Genomic DNA, 22,804 nt, shown 5'->3' with positions numbered 1-22,804 from the left:
CACCAAAATGTGAAGATAGACAGATGTGGCAAATCTTCATTTACACATATTATTTGCTCAGTCCTGGAAAGATTATTTGCCCAAAGTCATTACCTGATATGATATAACATCAAAAGAAACTGACAAAGTGGCCTGCAAAGAGAATTTTAATGTACAAGCTTTTATGCCAATATATATATATATATATATATATATATATATATATATATATATAATAGAAAGAAAAGCAAAAGGTAAACACTCAATTACTTTTTAAGAAACCCGAAAACCCTTAGACTGCTACTTTATTGATGGAAACTAAAGACATTTCCCTTATTTTCAACCTCTCCGTTCAATCAGAATAAGGCTGTGTGCAAAAAAATATATATTATAAAAAAAAAGTGAATATAGCATGAACTTGGGTGAATACACTTTTCCAAAAAATGTTGTGTATGCCAAGAAAAATATATTTTTTTTAGCCTGCATTTACGTATCTTTCTAATTGGATGTTTTTATTGAATTATCTGGATATGATCATCATGCAAGGTTAGATTACAAGTGATAGTCTCTTCCAAGCTGCTGCTGCTAATTAACATTAACATTTGTTTGCAGCTAAAAGAATTAGGAAGCTGGCTGAGAAATACGTTATTGTGGAGTTTATGTTTCAACTTACTGAAAGTAGATTTAAAAGAGAGTGGGAGCTCCATAGACCTAAGTGAAAGCAAAAGCTCACATTTTAAATGTATAGTGAATATTAAAATGCTTATATTAACCAGTGTCAAAGCTGTTGCTGTGCCCTGGCGCAAGGGTCATCCTAAATTCTGTATACAACCATATTTAAATTTATGCTGAACTGCATCATCCAACACTGCATGCTCTCTGCTGTCCAGAAGGCAGTTGTCACAACACTGCCGTTGGCGTCATGGCAGCAGCCTCACAAATTAAAATTGCATGGAGCAGGCTGTGTGATAGAGCTACTTGTCCGGTAAAAAAAACTCACTACCATTGACTGAGACCTATATTCTGGACAGCCCCGATGAGCATTGTGCATGCTACTAGGAGAAATGTTAATGCTACTAGAAAAGCATGCTAACAAATACACTCTCCCACTCAATACTGTTGCAATGACAGTGGGGTTGTATGCTCCCCATCACCACCCAAGCAGCCACTGTCAGTCCTGTCTACACTATATCTATGCACTCCCAGAAGCACAAGGGATCTTAAGAATTTTACTATGGGAGGAAAAGCCTCTGTCGCCATGAAAGAACGTAGGATGCCCTCAGCCCCTTCTCACCTGAAAAGGATCAGATTTTGAAAAGAGGTTTGAAATATGAAGATATATTTTGGAGCTATAACATTTTTTTATACATTAAGGAGGCAAAATCAAGTTTCTTGTTATCAAGCTGTCTGTGTGGGCATTGGACTTTAAAAAGAACCTTAACATAAATAGCAAAGATTTGCTAACTTATTGTGAATATCTGTAAGTGCTAAATCGCCTAAGTAGCACCCTGAAAGATTTACCTTTTGTTTTACATTTCCTTTGAAATAAAGCAGTGCCTTTTCTGGCATGTAAGTGTGTATACAGCTTTATAGCGGTATACCTAAGGCACTGCTGCCTGTTACTGCTAGTGTTACAAGATTTGGAGTGAGATTTGGTGATGTCACTACAGTGCTTCTCACTATTTTCCTTGCGATAGAGAAAGTAAGTGTGTAATAATCTCTCTGATGCATTTTTATTTAGTCTGTGCTCCCTGAACCTGTTTTGCTGCTTTTTGAAGTGTCACCTAATAATCAGATCACCAGTCATCAGGGGAAGCACATATATGCAGATGTGTTTTTCACCAACTATGTTGAATAAGTAAGGTATTTTGTTTGTCCGTTTTTTATCTGTCCACGGACAATAACTCATTCCAGTGGGCTTGCGGATGTATATGATTGGTCTACATCTCTGTCCATTAATGTCTATTTTTTTTATAAACTAAACAATACAAGGCTGTCTCCTTTTCCATTTTAACGGATCAGAATGGATGTAAATGAAATGTCCATTCTGTTTATGTCTGTTTTAAGGCAAGAAATATTTTTTGTTTTTTACTTTTGTCACCTATAATTGGTTCCTTCAACAACTAAAACAACAAAACTAATGCAAAAACAGATATAAACTGAACTGAAATGCAAACTGATGTAAACTGAAGTGAACTGAAGACGGGTGTGCATATGGATGTAAAATGATGCAACCTGAAACTGTATTTATCAGTTTTTTTTGTAGCAAACCTGTGTGAAAGGACCCTATAATTCAATTTCCTTTAGATTTACCTTCAATTATTTAGTGCAAGGACCTGCCTGACTACTTACAAACAAAAGAGTTTAGGTTTGACCTCATATTATATGGTTTTGGTAAATCTAAAGGAAAAAATTGTATCTTGTATGGCCAACCTAAAGCCTGGTACACACTAAGGCCGCGTACACACGGGCGGACTGTTCGCCCAACCTTGTCCGCTGAACAGTGTTTGGGCGGACAGTCCGCTCGTGTGTGGGCTTTCAGCGGACAGTTTCAGCGGACAGTTGGACGGACAAAGTCTTTCGGAAATTCCGAAAAACTGTCCGCTGAAACTGTGTTTGAGCGAACAGTCCGCCCGTGTGTGGGCCTGTCCGCTGTACTTTCGAAATGAGCGGACTGTTCCCGCACGGAAAGTCCGCCCATTTCGAGCGCGTGTACAGGTAGACGGGGCCCGCGAAGGAGACGTCGCGGGCTCCGCCGCCTGTAATGGGCTTAAAGGGGAACCCCGACGCCGAAAAAAATCGGCGTGGGGGTTCCCCCAAAGTCCACACCAGACCCTTGTCCGAGCACGCTACCCGGCCGGCCAGGAAAGGGGGGCGAGCGAGCGCGCCCCCCCTCCTGAGCCGTACCAGGCCGCGTGCCCTCAACATGGGGGGGTGCCTTGGGGAAGGGGGGGCCGCGCGGCCCCCCCACCCCAAAGCACCTTGTCCCCATGTTGATGAGGACAAGGGCCTCTTCCCGACAACCCTGGCCGTTGGTTGTCGGGGTCTGAGGGCGGGGGGCTTATCGGAATCCGGGAGCCCCCTTTAAGAAGGGGGCCCCCGGATACCGGCCCCCCACCCTATGTGAATGAGTATGGGGTACAATGTACCCCTACCCATTCACCTGTGAAATAAAGTACAAAAAAAAACACAACACAGGGGAAAAAATATTTTATTGCACAGCTCCGGGGGTCTTCCGTCTTCGGGGGTCTTCTCGCCGGACTCCTCCGCTATGTGTGTGTAGCTCTTTTACTAGCGGAGGAGTCCGGCTTTCTTCCTCCCCGCCGCCGGCCTCTTCTCCCGACTTCGGGGGTCTTGTCCCCCTCTTCGGTTCTTCTGCCGGGCCACCGCGCCTTCTTGTAGCTCTTTTACAGGCGGTGGCCCGGTCTTCTGTCGCCGCTGCCTTCCGTTCTTCTGTCGCCGCCTTCGGTTCTTCTGCCGGGCCACCGCGCCTTCTTGTAGCTCTTTTACAGGCGGTGGCCCGGTCTTCTGTCGCCGCTGTCGCTGTCGCCGCCTTCCGTTCTTGTTCTTCTTCTTGTTCTTCTTCTTCTTCTCCAGGCGATGTTGACACGTCGCTCCCTCCGGCCGGAATGCCAGAGCCGCGCTGTGCGGTCACTTATATAGTGACAATGGGGCGGGGTCACATGGTATATGTCACATGGGTTGGTCACATGGGTTGATGTCACATGGGGACTATGACATCGTAAGGGGGCGGGGTCACCATGTGACCAACCCATGTGACATATACCATGTGACACCGCCCCATTGTCACTATATAAGTGGCAGCGGAGCGTGTCCCTGGCATTCCGGCCGGAGGGAGCGACGTGTCAACATCGCCTGGAGAAGAAGAAGAAGAACAAGAAGAAGAACAAGAACGGAAGGCGGCGACAGCGACAGCGGCGACAGAAGACCGGGCCACCGCCTGTAAAAGAGCTACAAGAAGGCGCGGTGGCCCGGCAGAAGAACCGAAGGCGGCGACAGAAGAACGGAAGGCAGCGGCGACAGAAGACCGGGCCACCGCCTGTAAAAGAGCTACAAGAAGGCGCGGTGGCCCGGCAGAAGAACCGAAGAGGGGGACAAGACCCCCGAAGTCGGGAGAAGAGGCCGGCGGCGGGGAGGAAGAAAGCCGGACTCCTCCGCTAGTAAAAGAGCTACACGAAGATAGCGGAGGAGTCCGGCGAGAAGACCCCCGAAGACGGAAGACCCCCGGAGCTGTGCAATAAAATATTTTTTCCCCTGTGTTGTGTTTTTTTTTGTACTTTATTTCACAGGTGAATGGGTAGGGGTACATTGTACCCCATACTCATTCACATAGGGTGGGGGGCCGGTATCCGGGGGCCCCCTTCTTAAAGGGGGCTCCCGGATTCCGATAAGCCCCCCGCCCGCAGACCCCGACAACCAACGGCCAGGGTTGTCGGGAAGAGGCCCTTGTCCTCATCAACATGGGGACAAGGTGCTTTGGGGTGGGGGGGCCGCGCGGCCCCCCCTTCCCCAAGGCACCCCCCATGTTGAGGGCACGCGGCCTGGTACGGCTCAGGAGGGGGGGCGCGCTCGCTCGCCCCCCTTTCCTGGCCGGCCGGGTAGCGTGCTCGGACAAGGGTCTGGTGTGGACTTTGGGGGAACCCCCACGCCGATTTTTTTCGGCGTTGGGGTTCCCCTTTAAGCCCATTCCAGGCGGCGGAGCCCGCGACGTCTCCTTCGCGGGCCCCGCCTACCTGTACACGCGCTCGAAATGGGCGGATTTGCCTCCGCCTTACGTGGGCGAGTCCGTTCATTTCAAAAGTTGAGCGGACTGTTTGGCAAACAGTTCGCTGAAACAGTCCGCTCGTGTGTGGGCAAGTCCGCTCATGCAAATTTTGAGCGGACTGTTTGCCGAAACTGTTTGACGAACAAGGTTGGGCAAACAGTCCGCGCGTGTGTACGCGGCCTAACAGTTTTTGTTTGCTTGAATGAAAAAAACAAAAAACTGACAGCTGTATTAACCCAAGCAAGGATAGTTCAGCAATCTATGCTGCAGAGCTTTTGTGTTCTGACAGGGGGACTCCCCCACCAGAACACTCCAATCAGCACCTTCTGCCACTGGCTGAGAGCGCTGATTGGGTGTTTGTCAGATGCTGGTTTTCCAGCATGCTTGTCCAACATACACATGAAATGCGTATGTTGAACAACGAATGTTGGCTGTTTTTTTTTGTTTTTTTTAACCGCCCGCTGTTGCCCAACATTTGGCCTGTGTGTAACTGGCTTTAGGGAGACTGTACAAAGCCAGGTGTAAACTGACTGTACAATCTCCCTTAGATGTACCATCAACTATGTAGTACAAGGGCCTACCTGCCTCATGCATATCTTATTTCTGGTAAATCTAAAGGAGATTTTACAGTCAGATTGTAACTTGTACAGCATTCTTTAATTTTATCAGCATTAAAATAAATCCTTATATGGTCAACTATGTTTGGTACAGATGGAAGTGCTGGCCTTAATAAACCCAGAAAAAAACAAGTTTAATTAAAAGCACAGGTTACATATTTAAGGTGTAGTTTTCACAACAGGCTGTGCATTCATTCAAGCATTTAAAACACCAGTTAGAAAATACATCTGCTTTTTTATTTCCGTAAATGATATGCATACTTAGATCTGGAGGCTTCAGCTTTTTCAACTCCGATGTGTCGTGAGTTCCATTTGTTAAACACTGTCCATTTTCACATAACCTGCAAATGAAAAAAAAAAAATCAAAAATCAAATGTTTAATGAAAATAAATTAATGAATCTCAGAAAATTTAATTTTCAACTTCGTGGAAAACCAAAAGGCAACAAACTCTTTATGTTACCCATAGTTGGTTTGAAATTTGGCCAGTTCAGCAGGGACTGGCCAAAATTTGATCCATGTATGGGCACTGTGGTTATACAGAAATTGATATACTGAACCATCCTGTTGGAAAATTTCCCCTTGATCAGTGTATTGTGATGGTAGGGAAGTCTCCTCGCTGTCAAAATGACACAGCGGGAAGGTATTCCCCCATCTACCTCAAATGTGTGGATGGGAAATTGGGTCAGTTTTTTTGATTAAACCCGCTGGTTGAACAACAAAAAAAATGGAGACATCTATGATTCAAAGTTTAACAACCGCAATACGCAGCATGTTATATCCCTTTCTTTCCAGGGCCCATTTTAATTTTTCCGTGCTCTAATATTTTGACTGAAAATTACGGTCATGCAGCCCTGCACCCAAATTAAATGGATATAAGACCTTTTTTATATTTTTGTCCAAGATATAAAGGAAAAACAATGAAAAGAAAAAATGTTCTCCCTACTTTCAGTTATTAAAACAGATTACATAAAGCCTGACACACCCCAAAATGACCCCCTTTGCCACATTTTTTTTAAAGAAACATGCCAGTATTGAAGTAGTTAAAGCGGAGTTCTGACAAAAAAAAAAAGTATAGTTTTGGATTTTCCATCGTTTTCTGTCATAATGGTTACAGGACAAAAAATGAGGATGGGGTCAAAACACAGGAAGCAAGCAATTTAAACTTGACAGTGGCTCTAAAATCATACTTTTTTTTTCTTCTTTTTTTGCAATGGGGTATTTCTTTTCTTTCACTTATATCACAAGTTATTTATGAAACTTTTAGAGTGTCATTTAACGTTACAGAAAACCTAGTAACCTCTAGATCGCCAATTGAAGTAACAAGGCTGGTAGGGAGAACGCTTATTAGGAGTAGATGTTTAAAAAGATCTGTGTGGGTACCATTGGTCATTAGACAGTGCAGATCATAAGAAAATGGCACAGAGTGTCTCTGTGCCTTGTGATCACATTTACGGTCCATCACATTGATCACAAATGTAAACATTACAACCGTTTACATTTGTGAGCTGTCCGCTTCCTCTCATACCAGTGGAAGGGTCAGGAGGATGATTGCAGCTTGAATGAAGGAGATGAGAAAGGCTGCAGCACAGAGAAGGCTGTGGAAGAAAGGCTTTATTCAAGTGGGGGGTTTTAAAGTGCCACTAACCGCCAATGTTGGGGGAGGGATTGGGAATTTTAAATGCCAATGACTATCATTGATTGTAGAATTGCATTTGGTTTCAGTGGATGACTTTAAAAAGTTAAGCACACCTTAAAGCCAAGTTCCACTCAAAAATGGAACTTCCGCTTTAAGTGATGGTGACCCCCCTGACATGCCACATTTGGCATGTAATTTTTTTGGGTGGGGGGGACCGGACACCCTCTTTTTAGAGGCATCTAGCTCCCACTTCCTCCCAGGGCTCCGCGGCATTGGAAGGAAGTTCACCTCTTCCCCCCTCCCTCCCTCCCTGCAATCTTCTGGGACCTGGGATTGCCCGGCCATTCTGCTCGCAGTAAGAATGCCAGCACCATGGAGAGGAGCAGGGCTTTGTACCCCCGGATCTCTGGACCGTGGGACAGGCAAGTGTCTGATTATTAAAAGTCAGCAGCTATACTTTTTGAAGCTGCTGATTTTTAATTATTTTTTGTCACCAGTACAGTAGAGGAGGGTAAATCTTCCAATGGAGTCACCTGTACAAAGGACAACTGCTTAAGAAAAGAATTCCGCTAACTTAAGAGATTTTCTCATTTTCATCTTTATTGAAGGGAAATCTCTCTAAAGGGACACACAGTGTAAGAAATAAGCTGGCAGAGTTTAAAACCTTTAACCTAATCAAAACGGAAAGAAAGGGTTTTGGGTAATGTGCTTTAAATAACAGCAGTACAACCTCCAAGGCTATGTACTTTGGCCCATATGACTGGTGTGATTCCTCAATGCCCAAATTCAGATGTTGTGAGGCACAGAATGACAATGTTAACAAGCTGCTCTAATACTTATTACGCATAATGCAATGTAAAATAGACTTACAGTGTTTGTGCTGATCTAAGCCACACATTGAAAAATCACATAAATCATACTTGAATGGGGAAAATATTTTGATAAGCTAATCAGATGATACTTGCGCTTCTTTTATCACCAAGTATGTAAAGGACAAATCATCAAAAGACACTTGTAAAACAAACTAAGCCCCTGTTCACACCGGTGCGACTTGATTTGACTGTTCTAAATCGCATGACAAGTCGCGCAGCCTTTTTCAGCAATGGGATTTCAAAGCCGCACCAGTGCAAACCGAGACTAAAACAAGAAAAAAATTAATATCACTAAGCAACCAACACTATAAACAACGGGATTTCATACTTCTTAATAGAGGTCCAACATTAAAATCTGCAAAGTTGGACAATTAAAAAGCAGCATAAACAAGCTTTGATGTTTAAACTAGAGTTTATAAAAAAAACTGCAGAAAAAAAACTGGAAGAAAACTCAACTTTGAGTTTACTCAAAAGTGGAGGTTTTATAAAAAAAAAAGTTGAAAAGACCTGTCAGAACAGATTACCACAGAAAGGCTTGTAAGGTTGGTTTAGGCTCCATGCAAATGGCCCAGCTTCAATTTAGGAAAAAAGTTAAAAAAATTAAACCAATAAAAATGCACCATAGCGTTTACAGTCTTATCAAATACGTTGGATGCTCTGGGTAACATTTAAGCAGCAAATTCTGAACACACAACGCCAACTCTGGTTACCTTGGTATACCAAACAAAGTATACAATCTACCTTCCCTAGTAAATTACCAAATCTTGTCCTGTACTGTGTGCCTCTGTGTGGGGGTGGTATAAATTTGAACACCTTTTAAACTTAATGTTCAATTGGGCAGTCTAACTGACCAAAATAGAGGTTCCAAAGCACATGGGAAGGCCAAGGTCCATTTTACAGGAGCTGTACTGCTTACATATCTACCGATAAATATGATACTTTGTTTTTAGTAAAGCCAATACGTTTAATCAGGATATGCTCAGTTGGAATCCCATGGAGTTTTTAAAGTCTAGCTTTAAACCTCTGTTCAAGTAGTTTAAGAAAGCTTCAGAGATAGCACAGTAGAGGGCCATGAGGACCCAGATCTGGGGACAAAATAAACTTGTAATCTCTGTAAAAGTAACATTTTTTTTCTCTTAAAGAACAACAGCAAACATTGAACTTTTCACATGAGAGATAGCATTGTGGATACATTGAAATCTGTCTTACCTAGAGAAAGGCTTTATACTATGGCAGTGAAGAGGCAAGGGACGCGAATGTAGAGGATGGGAAGATGGGATTTTGTATTCACTATCATCATCTTCTGTTGAATTCCTTATTTTATCAGACAGAGAATGCAACAGTAAAGGACACCTAGAGAAAGGAAACAGGAGATCTAGTTAAAGCCAGCTCACCCTGATGATACTGCTTTAATGGTATGTCCACAAAGCCTGCATGATATCAAGCTATCCAAGTCAATGATTTTTTTTTTACTCCAAGCATTGCTGCAGTGTACCAGTCTACTAATACTTTTGGTTGGCAGTTTGGGAATATGGGAACCCTAGCTTGTGATGCAGGAGAGCTATTCCCCAAAAAAATTCACTGAGGCCTGATGTTAAAAAAAAAAAAAAAAATGCGAGGACAAAGAAGTTTTTCTTTTACAGCCACCTATTGTAATCTATAAATATGAGATCTGAGGACTTTTTGACCCCAGATCTCATATTTAAGAGGACCAGTCATGCTTTTTTCTATTACAAGGGATGTTTATATTCCTTGTAATAGGAATAAAAGTGATCCATTTTTTTTAAAACTTAAAAAACAATTAAAATAAATAAGGAAAAAAAAGGTTTTTAAAAACACCCCGTCACGACGAGCTTGCGCACAGAAGCAAGTGCATACGTGAGTAGCGCCCGCATATGAAAACGGTAGTCAAACCACACATGTGAGGTATTGCCGCGATCGGTAGAGCGGGAGCAATAATTCTAGCCCTAGACCTCCTCTGTAACGCAAAAAATTCAACCTGTAGAATTCAACCAAAAAATAAAATAAAAGCCTCATGCATGTGTCCTGCTTCTTAATATAGGGGGTCAACAATGGCAAGAGTTGATAAAAGCAGGGGTCCGTCATCCAGTGATAATTCCGAAAATCATCTAGATTATTCTCCTGGAGTTGCTGCAGCAAAAGGCATTTTACATAATTGGTCATGATTAATAAAGCAACCAATTTTTGGTCCAAGAAATCCTCCTCCTCCTGTTGCTGGACTGGACTTGGGTCAAAGCAATAACTCCAAGGCCAATAATAAATAATGCCTTATCGCCTCTGATTACACAACATGGCTGGTTGATGAACGGCTGTTCAGAAACTGAGAAGCGCAAAATGAAAAGCACAAATCACTCACCAAACTTCTACTAACACAAAATTAGCAGAAGGAGACCAAAGGCTGGTGTTAAAGAGCTGAAAAACCATGCAATACATCAATACATTCGTGTTTGTTGGCCGACAATTCCTTGCTGTTTGTATGCAAAACAAGTTCCTGGCCAACGCCCTTTGTACAAAAGTCAGAGGTTTTGTCTGCGGAAAATCCAAATGCGTGTATGAGGCTTTACTCCTCTAGAGATGGTCACATCATTTCAACAAACACACACACACAGAGTAAAAAGTATACAGTATAAAAAGTCAAAACAGACCATAAAAATTAATCCATAACAACCAACTCTATATCTGGAAAGTAGCTACAGTACAATGTAAGCAATATTTTAAGTTTTAAAAAAAATGAAATATCAGCACCAACAAAAGTAGACGGGTGGCTACTGGGAAAATTGTTTCAGTGGCAAAACCAAATTGAGACTAATGGAAGGGAAAGTGCATTTTATCTCCACTCTCTGTTAATAGATACAATAGAGCAATTTTACAGACTCGGTCCTTAAAACTGTATAGTGAAGTTTTAAATACAGAGTAGTTTGACATACTAAAAAAAAAAAAAAACGAACAGCAAAGAGCATTATTGATTTTTTTTCTCCAGTTACAAAGCATTATAGGAAAAAGATGTTCCATTTACAATACTGTTTCTGGTACTAAAAGAAATAGCCTGTTTCCATTTCTCAGTGGTGTTACACTATTGTAAAAATGACTATCCCATTCTATGGTCAGGGGCAATGTGCAATTACTTGGTTATATGGTCTATAGCATAAGTGTACAACTGCATAGTGATTAAAAATAAGTCAAGTTTGTATTATGGATAAATATGTAAGGGTTCTTCTGAATCTCTAAAAGGTGGCCGATTTTCTGCCTGCTTTTTATTAAAGGTTTGCCATTTTCGTTAAGCAACAGATCTGATTCAGAGGATAAAATTAAAGCACAATTGGTCCTGACATTTCAATTGCAGCTGCATAACCAATTCTATTGGGCAGAGCAGAATAGAGTAAAAACAATATCTTGTGTAGATAGATTATGCCAGTAGAATTATGATATTAAGGAGATAATGGATGTGAGATTCAGAAAAGCTGACATTTTTAAAATGTGAAGGAATGGATATCATGATGTGGTGTATAAAATGGAGTTCAACAATAATAGGAGAGAGGAATATGATAACCAGAGGTAAAATGAATTGGAGACTCTTCTCACATCATAACTGTTGAAATGATTTTTCACGTGTATATATATATATATATATATATATGTATATATGTATATATATGCATCTATATATATATATATATATATATATGTATATATATATATATATATATATATATACCGTATATACTCGAGTATAGGCCGACCCGAATATAAGCCGAGGCCCCCAATTTACCCCCAAAAAAACTGGCAAACTTATTGACTCGTGTATAAGCCGAGGGTGAGACATGCCTGTCCATCCCTGTGTGTGTGTCCGTCCATCCCTGTGTGTCCGTCCATCCCTGTGTGTCCGTCCATCCATGTGTGTCCGTCCATCCATCCCTGTGTGTGTGTGTGTCCATCCATCCATCCATCCCTGTGTGTGTGTGTGTCCATCCATCCATCCATCCCTGTGTGTGTGTGTGTCCATCCATCCATCCATCCCTGTGTGTGTGTGTCTCCATCCATCCATCCATCCCTGTGTGTGTGTGTGTATCCATCCATCCCTGTGTGTGTGTGTCTCCATCCATCCATCCCTGTGTGTGTGTGTGTGTGTGTGTGTGTGTGTGTGTGTGTCCAGCCTACCTGTGTCCCGAGCCTTTGTCCCGAGCCTCCGTCCCGTGCCTTGCCTCCTTGCCTCCGTCCCGTGTCGTGCCTTGCCTTGCCTCCGTCCCGTGTCGTGCCTTGCCTCCGTCCCGTCCCGTCCCGTGCCGTGCCGTGCCTTGCCTCCGTCCCGTGCCCTCTTCCTCGGCGCCTCGGCGGCCATTGTAAAATTCAAAAGCCGCGCCTCCGCCTTCGCCTGTGATAGGCGGAACACTGAATTTCCCAGCAGCCTGTGTTCCGCCTATCACGGACATCGTCTCATCCTCGTCCGTAGTACGAGGATGAGACGATGTCCGTGATAGGCGGAACACAGGCTGCTGGGAAATTCAGTGTTCCGCCTATCACAGGCGAAGGCGGAGCCGGAGGCGCGGCTTTTGAATTATAGAATGGCCGCTGTCTGTCTGCTCGACACGCTGATCGAGCGGGCAGACAGCGATGACTCGAGTATAAGCCGAGGGGGGCACTTTCAGCCTCAAAAAAGAGGCTGAAAATCTCGGCTTATACTCGAGTATATACGGTATATATATATATATATATATATATATATATATATATATATATATATATATATATATATATATATGTATCTATATATATATACACACACACACACACACACATTATCTCACAAAAGTCAGTACACCCCTCAGATTTTTGTAAATATTTTATTCTTTTATAGACACTACTGAAGAAATTACACTTTGCTACAATGTAAAGTAGTGAGTATACAGCTGGTATGACAGTGTAAATTTGCTGTCCCCTCAAAATAACTCAACACACAGCCATTAACATCTAAACCACTGGCAACAAAAGTGAGTACATCCCTAGATGAAAATGTCAAAATTGGACCCAATTAGCCATTTTCCCTCCCCGCTGTCATGTGACTCGTTAGTGTTACAAGGTCTCAGGTGTGAAAGGGGAGCAGATGTGTTAAATTTGGTGTTATCGCTCTCACTCTCTCATACTGGTCACTGGAAGTTCAACATGGCACCTCATGGCAAAGAACTCTCTGAGGATCTGAAAAAAAGAATTGTTGCTCCACATAAAGATGGCCTAGGCTCTAAGAAGATTGCTAAGACCCTGAAACGGAGCTACAGCGTGGTGGCCAAGACCATACAGCGGTTTAACAGGATAGGTTCCACTCAGAACAGGCCTCACTATGGTCAACCAAACAGGTTGAGTGCACATGCTCAGCATCATATCCAGAGGTTGTCTTTGGGAAATAGACGTATGAGTGCTGCCAGCATTGCTGCAGAAGTTGAAGGGGTGGGGGGGTCAACATGTCAGTGCTCAGACCATACGCCGCACACTACATCAAATTGGTCTGCATGGCTGTCATACTAGGAGGCCTTTTCTAAAGATAATACACAAAAAAGCCCAGAAACAATTTGCTGAAGACAAGCAGACTAAGGGCATGGATTACTGGAACCATGTCCTGTGGTCCGATGAGACAAAGATAAATGTATTTGGTTCAGATGGTGTCAAATGTGTGTGGTGGCAACCAGGTGAGGAGTATAAAGACAAGTGTGTCTTGCCTACAGTCAAGCATGGTGGTAGGAGCATCATTGTCTGGGGCTACATGAGTTTCTGCCGACACTGGGAAGATACAATTCATTGAGGGAACCATGAATGCCAATATGTACTGTGACATACTGAAGCAGAGCATAATCCCCTCCCTTTGGAGACTGGGCCACAGGGCTGTATTCCAACAAGATACCAACCCCAAACACACCTTCAAGACGAGTATTGCCTTGCTAAAGAAGCTGAAGATAAAGGCGATGGACTGGCCAAGCATGTCTCCAGATGCAAACCCTATTGAGCATTTGTGGGACATCCTCAAAACGGAAGGTGGAGGAGCGCAAGGTCTCTAACATGCACCATATCCGTGACGTCGTCATGGAGGAGTGGAAGAGGACTCCAGTGGCAACCTGTGAAGCTCTGGTTAACTCAATGCCCAAGAGAGTTAAGGTAGTGCTGGAAATTAATGGGGTCAAACAAAATATTGACAATTTGGACTTTCACTTAGGGGTGTACTCACTTTTGTTGCCAGCGGTTTAGACATTAATGGCTGTATGTTGAGTTATTTTGAGGGCACAGCTAATTTACATTGCTATAAAAGCTGTACACTCACTACTTTACATTGTAGTAAAGTGTAATTTCCTCAGTGTTGTCACATGAAAAGATATAATAAAATATTTACTAAATGTGAATGGTGTACTCACTTTTGTGAGATACTGTATATATATTATATACACACACATTCCACATGTACCACTTGAAAAATTCTAAATGATACTGTAATGGCATCCAATTGGATTAACAAAGTGCTAATGGATCTGGACACTCTCTAAAAAGCTAATTCAAAAGATGAATCCAAAATGAAATTAATCTTTTACAGCAGATACTAAGAACTTGTAAAAATAAGCCGCTATCATTTGGAATGTTAGAGATTTACAGCGTTCAGCCTAAAATATACTAAGCATGGTCATAGGGTAAATTCCCTAATGGAGGGATCAGAGAGAAAATTGAGAAAGGTGCAAAAAACTTAACCAACGTAACCTATTAGCATGCACTTGCATTTGTCTCCGCTACATGTTAGTTCCCAAGGTGGTCACATCGGGGAGGTCCTGAAGAGGCTAGCATAGTAGTAACAAAAGTAATATGTGGGTTCATGGGGAATTTATAAATTTTTTGCTCAACATGCATCTATGCACAAAATTTAAAATTATTTAAAAGATCTCATTGTTCTTGCAATTGTTTCTAGCCTACTCCTATTAATCTGAATGTTCTTGCAGTTTGAAAACTTTGTTTTGAAGATCTCCACACATTTACATAATTTAAAGTAGTTCTAAAGCCAAGATATTTCTACCTTAATGCATTCCCTGCTTTAAGGTAAAAAAATGCCTCCGTATTTGTAATTTATTATTGAAGCTTATCCTAGGTTTATTAACAAGTGACAAACGTATTTTCTACTCCAGGATCAGAAGTTCTAGCATGACATGTAATGAATATATATATAACAATTTGGAAATAAGCCCCAATGAGGCCTTTACTTGCTATACATACTACACTAGGGGATTACAAGTCCTTACATGACATGGCAACCAGTTTTTTGATATTCCCAACTCGTCTACAATGTCTGCTGGCTGGGGTCCCCCACTGAAGAGCAGATCTGCTTTCCTGTCCTCATCAACTATTACTTTTTCTCTGCTATCTGTAACCAAAGCTTGTAAATAAAGCAAGAGCTGCTCGACTTTTTTTTTGTGTTGCATAGCGCTGCTGTGGGTCTGTCCTTTTCTTTCCTTCCACCATAGGGAGCCTTCCTGGCTGGCGGAGCACAATTACTGCTAGCGGCTATAGTTGTCGGCAGTAATCACATGCCAAATATCTAACAAGTTGGTTGTACCCAAGTCGATTGATGGAGGGTGTCTGAGCTGGAAGGGAAGTCAGTCCGTGCTGAAGGGTCTGTGCAGAGCCAGCTTTCGGTGAAAGATTGAATGGGACCACCATGCAACCACCCCACAACTGCATGCCATGCATACAATTGCAGAGTGCTAGTGTGGAGTTCAAAGGGTTAAAGCAGGAGTTGAGGATTCAATACAAGGGCTGTCAAATGTGATCTGAATAATGATCATTCCTCAGAAAACAATGCTAGTGTAAACAAGCCCTTACACTCTTGCTAGTGGCAGTGTCATGAAAGCATATTTTTTGGGTAAACGGATTTCATCATGTGTGCTGAGTAAAGGGGGAGTCGGCTCCATTTTTTTGGGGGGTGGGGGGCAATGACAATCCCCAGGTGCCAGATACGCCAATGTCTGGGGATATAGTATAACAAAGTGTGGAGACCTGGTGGTAGAACTATGTATGATCGAGAGGAATCATACACATCACTTCAAACAATAAAACGTTGCTTCTTTCAATAAACATTATTCCATATTGTGAAGACTGCACACACTGCTTGGTGGGATTGAAATTACCCATCGTGGTGTGAGGCCGCACCATATACACCTCCTGGGGTTGACCTAACCACCATTGCTCCCCACCACTGTACTAATTAATGCATCCAACACCACACAGACACCACAGTGAACTGGACATGGCCAGGAAGATGCAAGATCTTCACCCTAAGAAGACTGATACCAGTGATCAGTGGACCTTTGTTCACCTCCACAATGAATATTTGTTACTTCAGAGACAGGTCTGCTAATCAGAAAACAGAAAATACAAGATGTGAAGTGTTCAGTTAGCAGTTACCTGTATTCGTCAAAGACCACCAATAATGATTGTTAACATAGTGCCTCCATAAAAGTTCCCCCCCGGGGACATTTCCAAAAGTACTTTATTACTACTCCAAAAAAGGCTACAGTCTTGTTAGTACTACTAAAATTTTAATACTACGAAACTCTCAAGTGAACATAAAATTTACTTTAATGAAGAAAAATAAACACCATGATATTTTCTACCGCTCCAAATGAGAAGGCTAAGTTCAGTAGGAGGAGTAAGGAAAATATCAGCACTGCGTCTGCTTATACAAACACTCGCCCTGCTGTGTTATTAACACAAGTCTAAAGGGGTTTGTGGACATAAAGATGCTTGAATAATGCCACTCGTGTATATTAGCTTTTTTTTTTTGCACAAATGCAAACATTCTTTCCTCCACTGTATTACTGTACTAAGAACACATGTTTGCTAATACTATATTTAATACTATAAATTCCCATGTAAACATAATATTTCAGAAACGAATAAGAGTCAATTTGAGATTTTCTAGTGATCTGCACAAGTCAGCTGCGGAGCGCAATAGTGGAGGAGTAATGGAAATATCAGTACTGTGTCTACAAACACAAATGCTTTCTTTGCTGAATTATTCTCACCGGCCTCCAGGTGTTTGTAAATTTACAGACTCGAATCTGAAATCTTTAAAAACCAGACATTTATCCGATTATAATAAAAAAGCATCTTACAATAGTACTGTTCCCAATTAATGATTTTAAATTAGACATTTAGCACTTTTTAACTTCGACAAGTAGTATCACTATTAAAACATTTGCTTGATGTTTTTAATATGTTATTTCATGTCACACTGAGTAAATGAATCTGACCCAGGCCATTAGAACACTCAAAATGTATTCACTTTATTTACTGGTTAAAACCTACAGTTCTCATCAGAGCCGATTCAACACTGTGCTTTATTTTTCTTTATAAGCATTTTAATACATGTGGTATACATTTCTGTGAATGATGCAGGATTAAAGAAAAAAAAGCATGCTAAGGCTAAGTTTACACTTATGGTTGGGAGGTGGTAAAAAAATGACTGCCCCTTTAAGCTGCAAAGGCAATCAGACAGGGTTGAAAAACTTGCCAGGGCTGCGATGCTTTGCTTCATGGCTTGCAAGATTTATACCCCCTTTAGATTAGCCAAGTTGAAGGGGTTGCCTTTATAGGTCAGTACTGCCTGTTGAAAGGGACCCCATCAAGTAAATGTGGGCTATGCCACAACTGCTCTGTAACTGCATGCACTGTAGTGTGGGCTTTCGGGGGTTAAAACAGGTGGTGAGGAGGTGACATTACTGTCAAAACACCCTCTGGAATAAGGTCCACCAGAGGGAAAAGCTAATGTAAATATGTCCTTACTTTACTGAATGAACTGTGCCTTAGGTTGAAAAAAAGCAATATAAAGCTGTATAAATATTTTATATTTGGGGGGGGGGGACACGTCTGTACCAGAGTGCCACTGCCAACTAAATGCATAGAATACAGTACCTAAGCATACACACCCAGTTATTTTGGTTGCAATGTACAGAATCCATGTAGAGTGAGAACGCTCCAAGTTCAAGATAACCAAGTTAATTAATAGGCCCAATTACTAGCAACCAGAACAGAGAAACACAGTTTTTAAGCATAAGCAGTCTTTTGGGACCGATACTGTGTTTGCAACAGCTACAATTCATAAGCAAACAAGAACACACATTTTTAAGCTCTGCATGTAATTGGCTGTAAAACACAACGCTCTGAGATGCCTGTATTACAACAATTCGAAGGACAATCACTTAAAACACTAACTGTATAGCAATTACTGAATTTGCATTGTCTTATACTGAGACAAGCTAAATCATATATCTTTGCTTTAGGCATTTATTGACATACCGTACATCACACCTAAAGCTAGGGGAGTGCTGTATCTTTATTTTCGTTGACAATTCTTGTGAAGTATGAAAAAAAAAAAAAAATACATTTGCTGCATTTTGGTGCAGTTTACAGCAAGCGCATCTTCTTCAAGGTTGAATGGTGCAACATGTCAAATGCACAAGCCTTTCTTGTGGAAAATGCATACAGAAAAGGCACATGAAAAATGTACCTAAAAAAGCAAAGAAACTTATGGAGAAGTGAATCTGAAAGTGATGCCTCAGCTTTCCTAATCCACATCATTTTGATAGTTTTTTCATATAAAAGGTGTATGTCTGGGTAAAAAAAAAATAGGAAGTACATCTCTGTAATATGTGAAACTTTACCCATGCCCTTTCACACTACACTACAGTAGAAGGCTGTGTGGGAAAACCCATGTACCATTCGCGTTTCTAGCACCGCATTCAAAATGCACTGCTCTTGCACTCCGCAGTGAGTGTCAGTGCAAGAATATCGATGGATTATGTGGACATGACCAGATTGGTATTGTTTATAGAACATCCCAATTAGAAGGTTTCAATTGACTTTTTAGGTGCTTAATCAGATAGTACATGGAAATTTCATAAAAGCTATTTTATTTAAACATGATTGTGTTAAAAGCATTTGTACAAACTAGAATATCGTTACTCAAAAACACAGGGGCATTTGACTAGTATGGAGCTAGTATTTTTGACATGTTTTGCCCTATCAGGCTTCTTTAAAAGGAAAAGTGTGATGGATTCACTGAAAAAAAATGCTCCAGATAGTAGAGCTGAAAAAACAAAATTTGAAGAGGAAAGGAGTCTGTCCACATGGGCCAAATGTCCCAAACATTGGCTGATATGCCCCAGAGACCGGATCTCCCGCAGAGGGGGATAACTGGAGCTCACTCTGGCCATACTAGATTTCCAAGGTCTGGAGTATTCTGATGATCATTCAGTCCAGTAATTAACCCTCGGCTGGCTTATGACTGGATGGGTCCTTTTTATCAGGTTATGTCAGTGTTTAACCTGCCATCTAGTGGACGCTTAGACTTCCTACACAGTGATCTAATTTAGAAGAGATCACTAAAGGCCAGTTATCCCCCTCTGCGGGAGACCTGGTCTTTGGGGCATATTCGCCAATGTTTGGTACTTTTGGCCTATGAGGACAGATTCCTCTCCTCTTCAAATTTTTTCAGCTCTATTACCTGGAGCATTTTTTTGAGTGAATCCATCACGCTTTTCCTTGAAGAAGCCTTATAAACATGTTGAAAATACATGCGTGATTCTATTCAAATGCCCTATGTATTTGAGTAATGATATTCTAGTTTGTACAAATGCTTTTAACACAATCATGTTTAAATAAAAAAAAATTATGAAATTCCCTTGTACTATCTGATTAAGCACCTAAAAAGTCCCATACCTATACTTTGTCCTTTGAAAGGTGACAGTGCAATGTAAATGTTTGCCTGCACAATAAAGCCGGATTTTCCCTGGATCAACTTTACCTATAAACTGTTAGTACCCAGTTGCATGTGAATCACGCAGGAATGCGGTTCATGTGTGAACTAGCTCTTACAAATATTACAAGTACAGAAAAATAGCTGTTGATTTTCCAATGACTTCCTAACTTCCTGCCTGGGCTGCCAACTCTACCTCTGCCGCACTGAGATCTCAAGCAGTTACCACCCCTGCCCATGTGCTCCTCTCCTGGATCAAAGAAAAGTTGTGATAAGATGGATGGATGGGGGGGGGGGGGTTTGTAGTCTAGCAGGGTTCGAGAATTCAGGCAGGGCCGACAACATTGTTTGGAATTTCAGTGCAGCAAAGGCATATCTGTCAAGTTAAACTGGAAGTTATGTGCTCACTGGATTTCTAGTAGGATCAACATCTATTTTTCTGTACCTGCAGCATCTGTAAAGAGGCAAAATACAAGGATAGGTGCATGTATTTTAGAAATTCATTTTACTACAGTAAGGTTTTGTGCAAGGTAATATAAATGTTCCATCACATGAATCACAAAGAAAAACTGCTACAGGCAGATATTCATGTGACAGACTAGGGGGGGGGGGGGGGGGGTTACCAGTAAGGTCCTTACCTACACGTTACTTAATTTTTCTGGGTATTTGCTCTAAAGCATCTGTAAAATGTATAAAATAAAGAAAAGGGCGATAAATCTACAGGTCCATACATACATACAAATAAAGGTCACATTTATTATAGTGTACCTCTTAGCCCTTGTACACGCGGTCGGACATTCCGACGGACAATGTCCGATAGGACTGTGTTGTCGGATAATCCGACAGTGTGTGGGCTCCATCGGACTGTTTCCATTGGAGTATCCGACGGACCAAGTTTTCCAGCTGGGCTATAAAATTTTCCGACAACATGATCCGATCGGACAAAGTGCCACGCATGCACAGATCAAATTCCTAGAACAAAGCTATTGGCTACTAGCCTGAACGTAGTCCTGTCCTAACGAAATAACGGCATCACGTTAAGTACGAACAAATTTTCTGACAACTTTGTCCGACTGTGTGTATGCAACAGTTTTGGACAAAATCCGACGGATTTGGTTATCGGATTAGAGAGATTTTCTTCAGCAGTCATGTGACCATGTTACTTCCAGATCATAAGAGCTGGGCACAAAGGGTATTGTCAGCCTGGGGATGGGACTGCAGAAATGCCATGAGGTCTAGCAAAGAGTGTTGCTGTCAGTCTATGTAATCAAGCAGGAAAAGAAAAAAAAATGTGATGGAGGTCCGGCTTTCTTCTATTAGTGCCCAATCACACCAGAAAAAGGCCCTCCTCATCTGTTCAGGATGGGTTTCTGTAATCACATTTTTAACGCTTATACAATGCATTTTACCACATTCCAGTACAGTTCTGTTCTGGAAAAAAAAGCAGCATGTTGTACTTTTTTTTTCTGGAACTGAAAAGCACCAGAATGCACTATTGGTGTGGTGTGAGCTATGCCATTGGAACCTATAGAACCTACTTTCCATGCTTTTTTGATGCAGAACAAAGCACTGCACTGCATGTGGCGTGAACGGGCCCTTAAACTTAATGCATTAGGTAGGCAGTATCCTTTATTTATATTTGGTGCTGGGTGGGAGCATGATTACAAAGCTGACCACAGGATACATATGCACAGCCCTTTGTAACGCCAAACTGACCATTCTCACACAGGTCTGCTTGCCTGCTTGGCATGGTCAGATTTACAGAGGAAGCAAAGTGAACCGATAGATCTTTTATAGAAAAAGAAAATACGAATAACAGGCTAGATTTGCCAAGATTTGTAAAAAAATAAAAATAAAAATATCACAAAACACATATACCTGGTATTTTTGGGGTAACATACCCCAATGTGAATGTAAAATGTAGTGTAGAATGTAAAAAACAAAACAAAAAAAGAAACTTGTTTCACTGCCATCAAAACGTATTCCATGTAGGTGGGGATGGAAACAAGACTTTTATCCATACCTCTATTACCAAAACCAGCTCATCTGAGAATACTGACAAACATTATCCCCCCCTTCCAGTGAGCCAGCCTACATGCCAAATGATTCCCCCATTTACCTCACTGAAGGAAGTGCTCCAGCCACGCAAAGTACAGTACAATGAAGACAAAAGAGGCAAGTAATACATTTAAAGCCTAACCAGCTTGCTCACAGAACATTTTGACCAAGCTTACTGCAAAATTTCAGCTGCCATAGTACTCTTTCATGTAAAAATGTAAATTAATCTCTGCTAATAAAGTAACATTTCAAAAGAAGTACGCTAATAACTTACAGCTCAAACACTATATGTACAGGCAACAAGGACTTCATATGAAAAGGAAGACTACAAAGAATATATTACACATTCTTTTTCACAGAATGACATTGAACTGTAAATTAATACACAGATTGTTTACAAAAGGTTAAATTCTCATATATCTTATATTGCTTTACAGAGAACAATGAACAGTTATTAAAAGTTGTGTTTTTATTAATCAAGCATGCCATCTTCTGCAGTGCTGTACAGAGCTACTGGAATATGTGTATTAAAGCGGCATTAAACCCAAAATAAACCTTATATTGCCGCTTACCAATCCTTAGACGTGATGGCTGTATTAGCCTAAAAAACAAAAAACTTTATTTCTTCAGCAAGTCTGTTTTTTACAAGCTCCCCAGTAGAATTGATCAGTTTACATGGATGAGAAAAAAAAACACTTAACACTGGCAGGGGTGTATAAAATGATCAGCTTTTATTTATGCAAAAACAAAAACTTCTGTAACCGATTATTAAGTGTGAGCTGGAGTTTGGCTTCAATTTGTCAGTGTCTAAATCTGCTATATCTGTATATCTAAACTACATTTAACTCCCCCAGACAATGCTGCTGTCTGCTGTTCTACCTGCGCTCATTCATCCAGAATTGCCTCACAAGATACAAGTGGTGTGTTAGTGGCCAGATCACCAGCTGAAAACACTGAAAGATTGGTAAGCTGCAATAGATCACATTTTTTTGTTTTTGGGTTAATACCACTTTAAAGAATATCCACGCAGGGGTTTTGTGTGGAGAGAACCT

At 41.5% G+C, this 22,804-nt stretch overlaps 1 protein-coding gene across 2 annotated transcripts in view; it reads right to left on the bottom strand.

Moving 5' to 3' along the window:
* Positions 1–22,804, bottom strand: part of CBLB (Cbl proto-oncogene B) — a 282,840-nt gene that overhangs the window by 44,165 nt on the left and 215,871 nt on the right. The window contains exons 13-14 of one of the 2 annotated variants that reach the window (XM_077482457.1): positions 9,101–9,244; positions 5,644–5,723 (exon numbers count right to left, since the gene is read on the bottom strand). In XM_077482457.1, coding sequence (XP_077338583.1) covers positions 5,644–5,723; positions 9,101–9,244 — 224 coding nt within the window. The remainder of the gene's footprint in view (positions 1–5,643; positions 5,724–9,100; positions 9,245–22,804) is intronic. The other variant, XM_077482458.1, reaches the window with a different exon arrangement.

Source organism: Lithobates pipiens, unplaced genomic scaffold (assembly GCF_037356315.1).
Source record: "Lithobates pipiens isolate NorthernLeopardFrog02 unplaced genomic scaffold, aLitPip1_a1.2 Scaffold_16, whole genome shotgun sequence".
Taxonomy (NCBI): Eukaryota; Metazoa; Chordata; class Amphibia; order Anura; family Ranidae; genus Lithobates; species Lithobates pipiens.
This window is presented reverse-complemented; position numbering and strand designations above follow the sequence as displayed.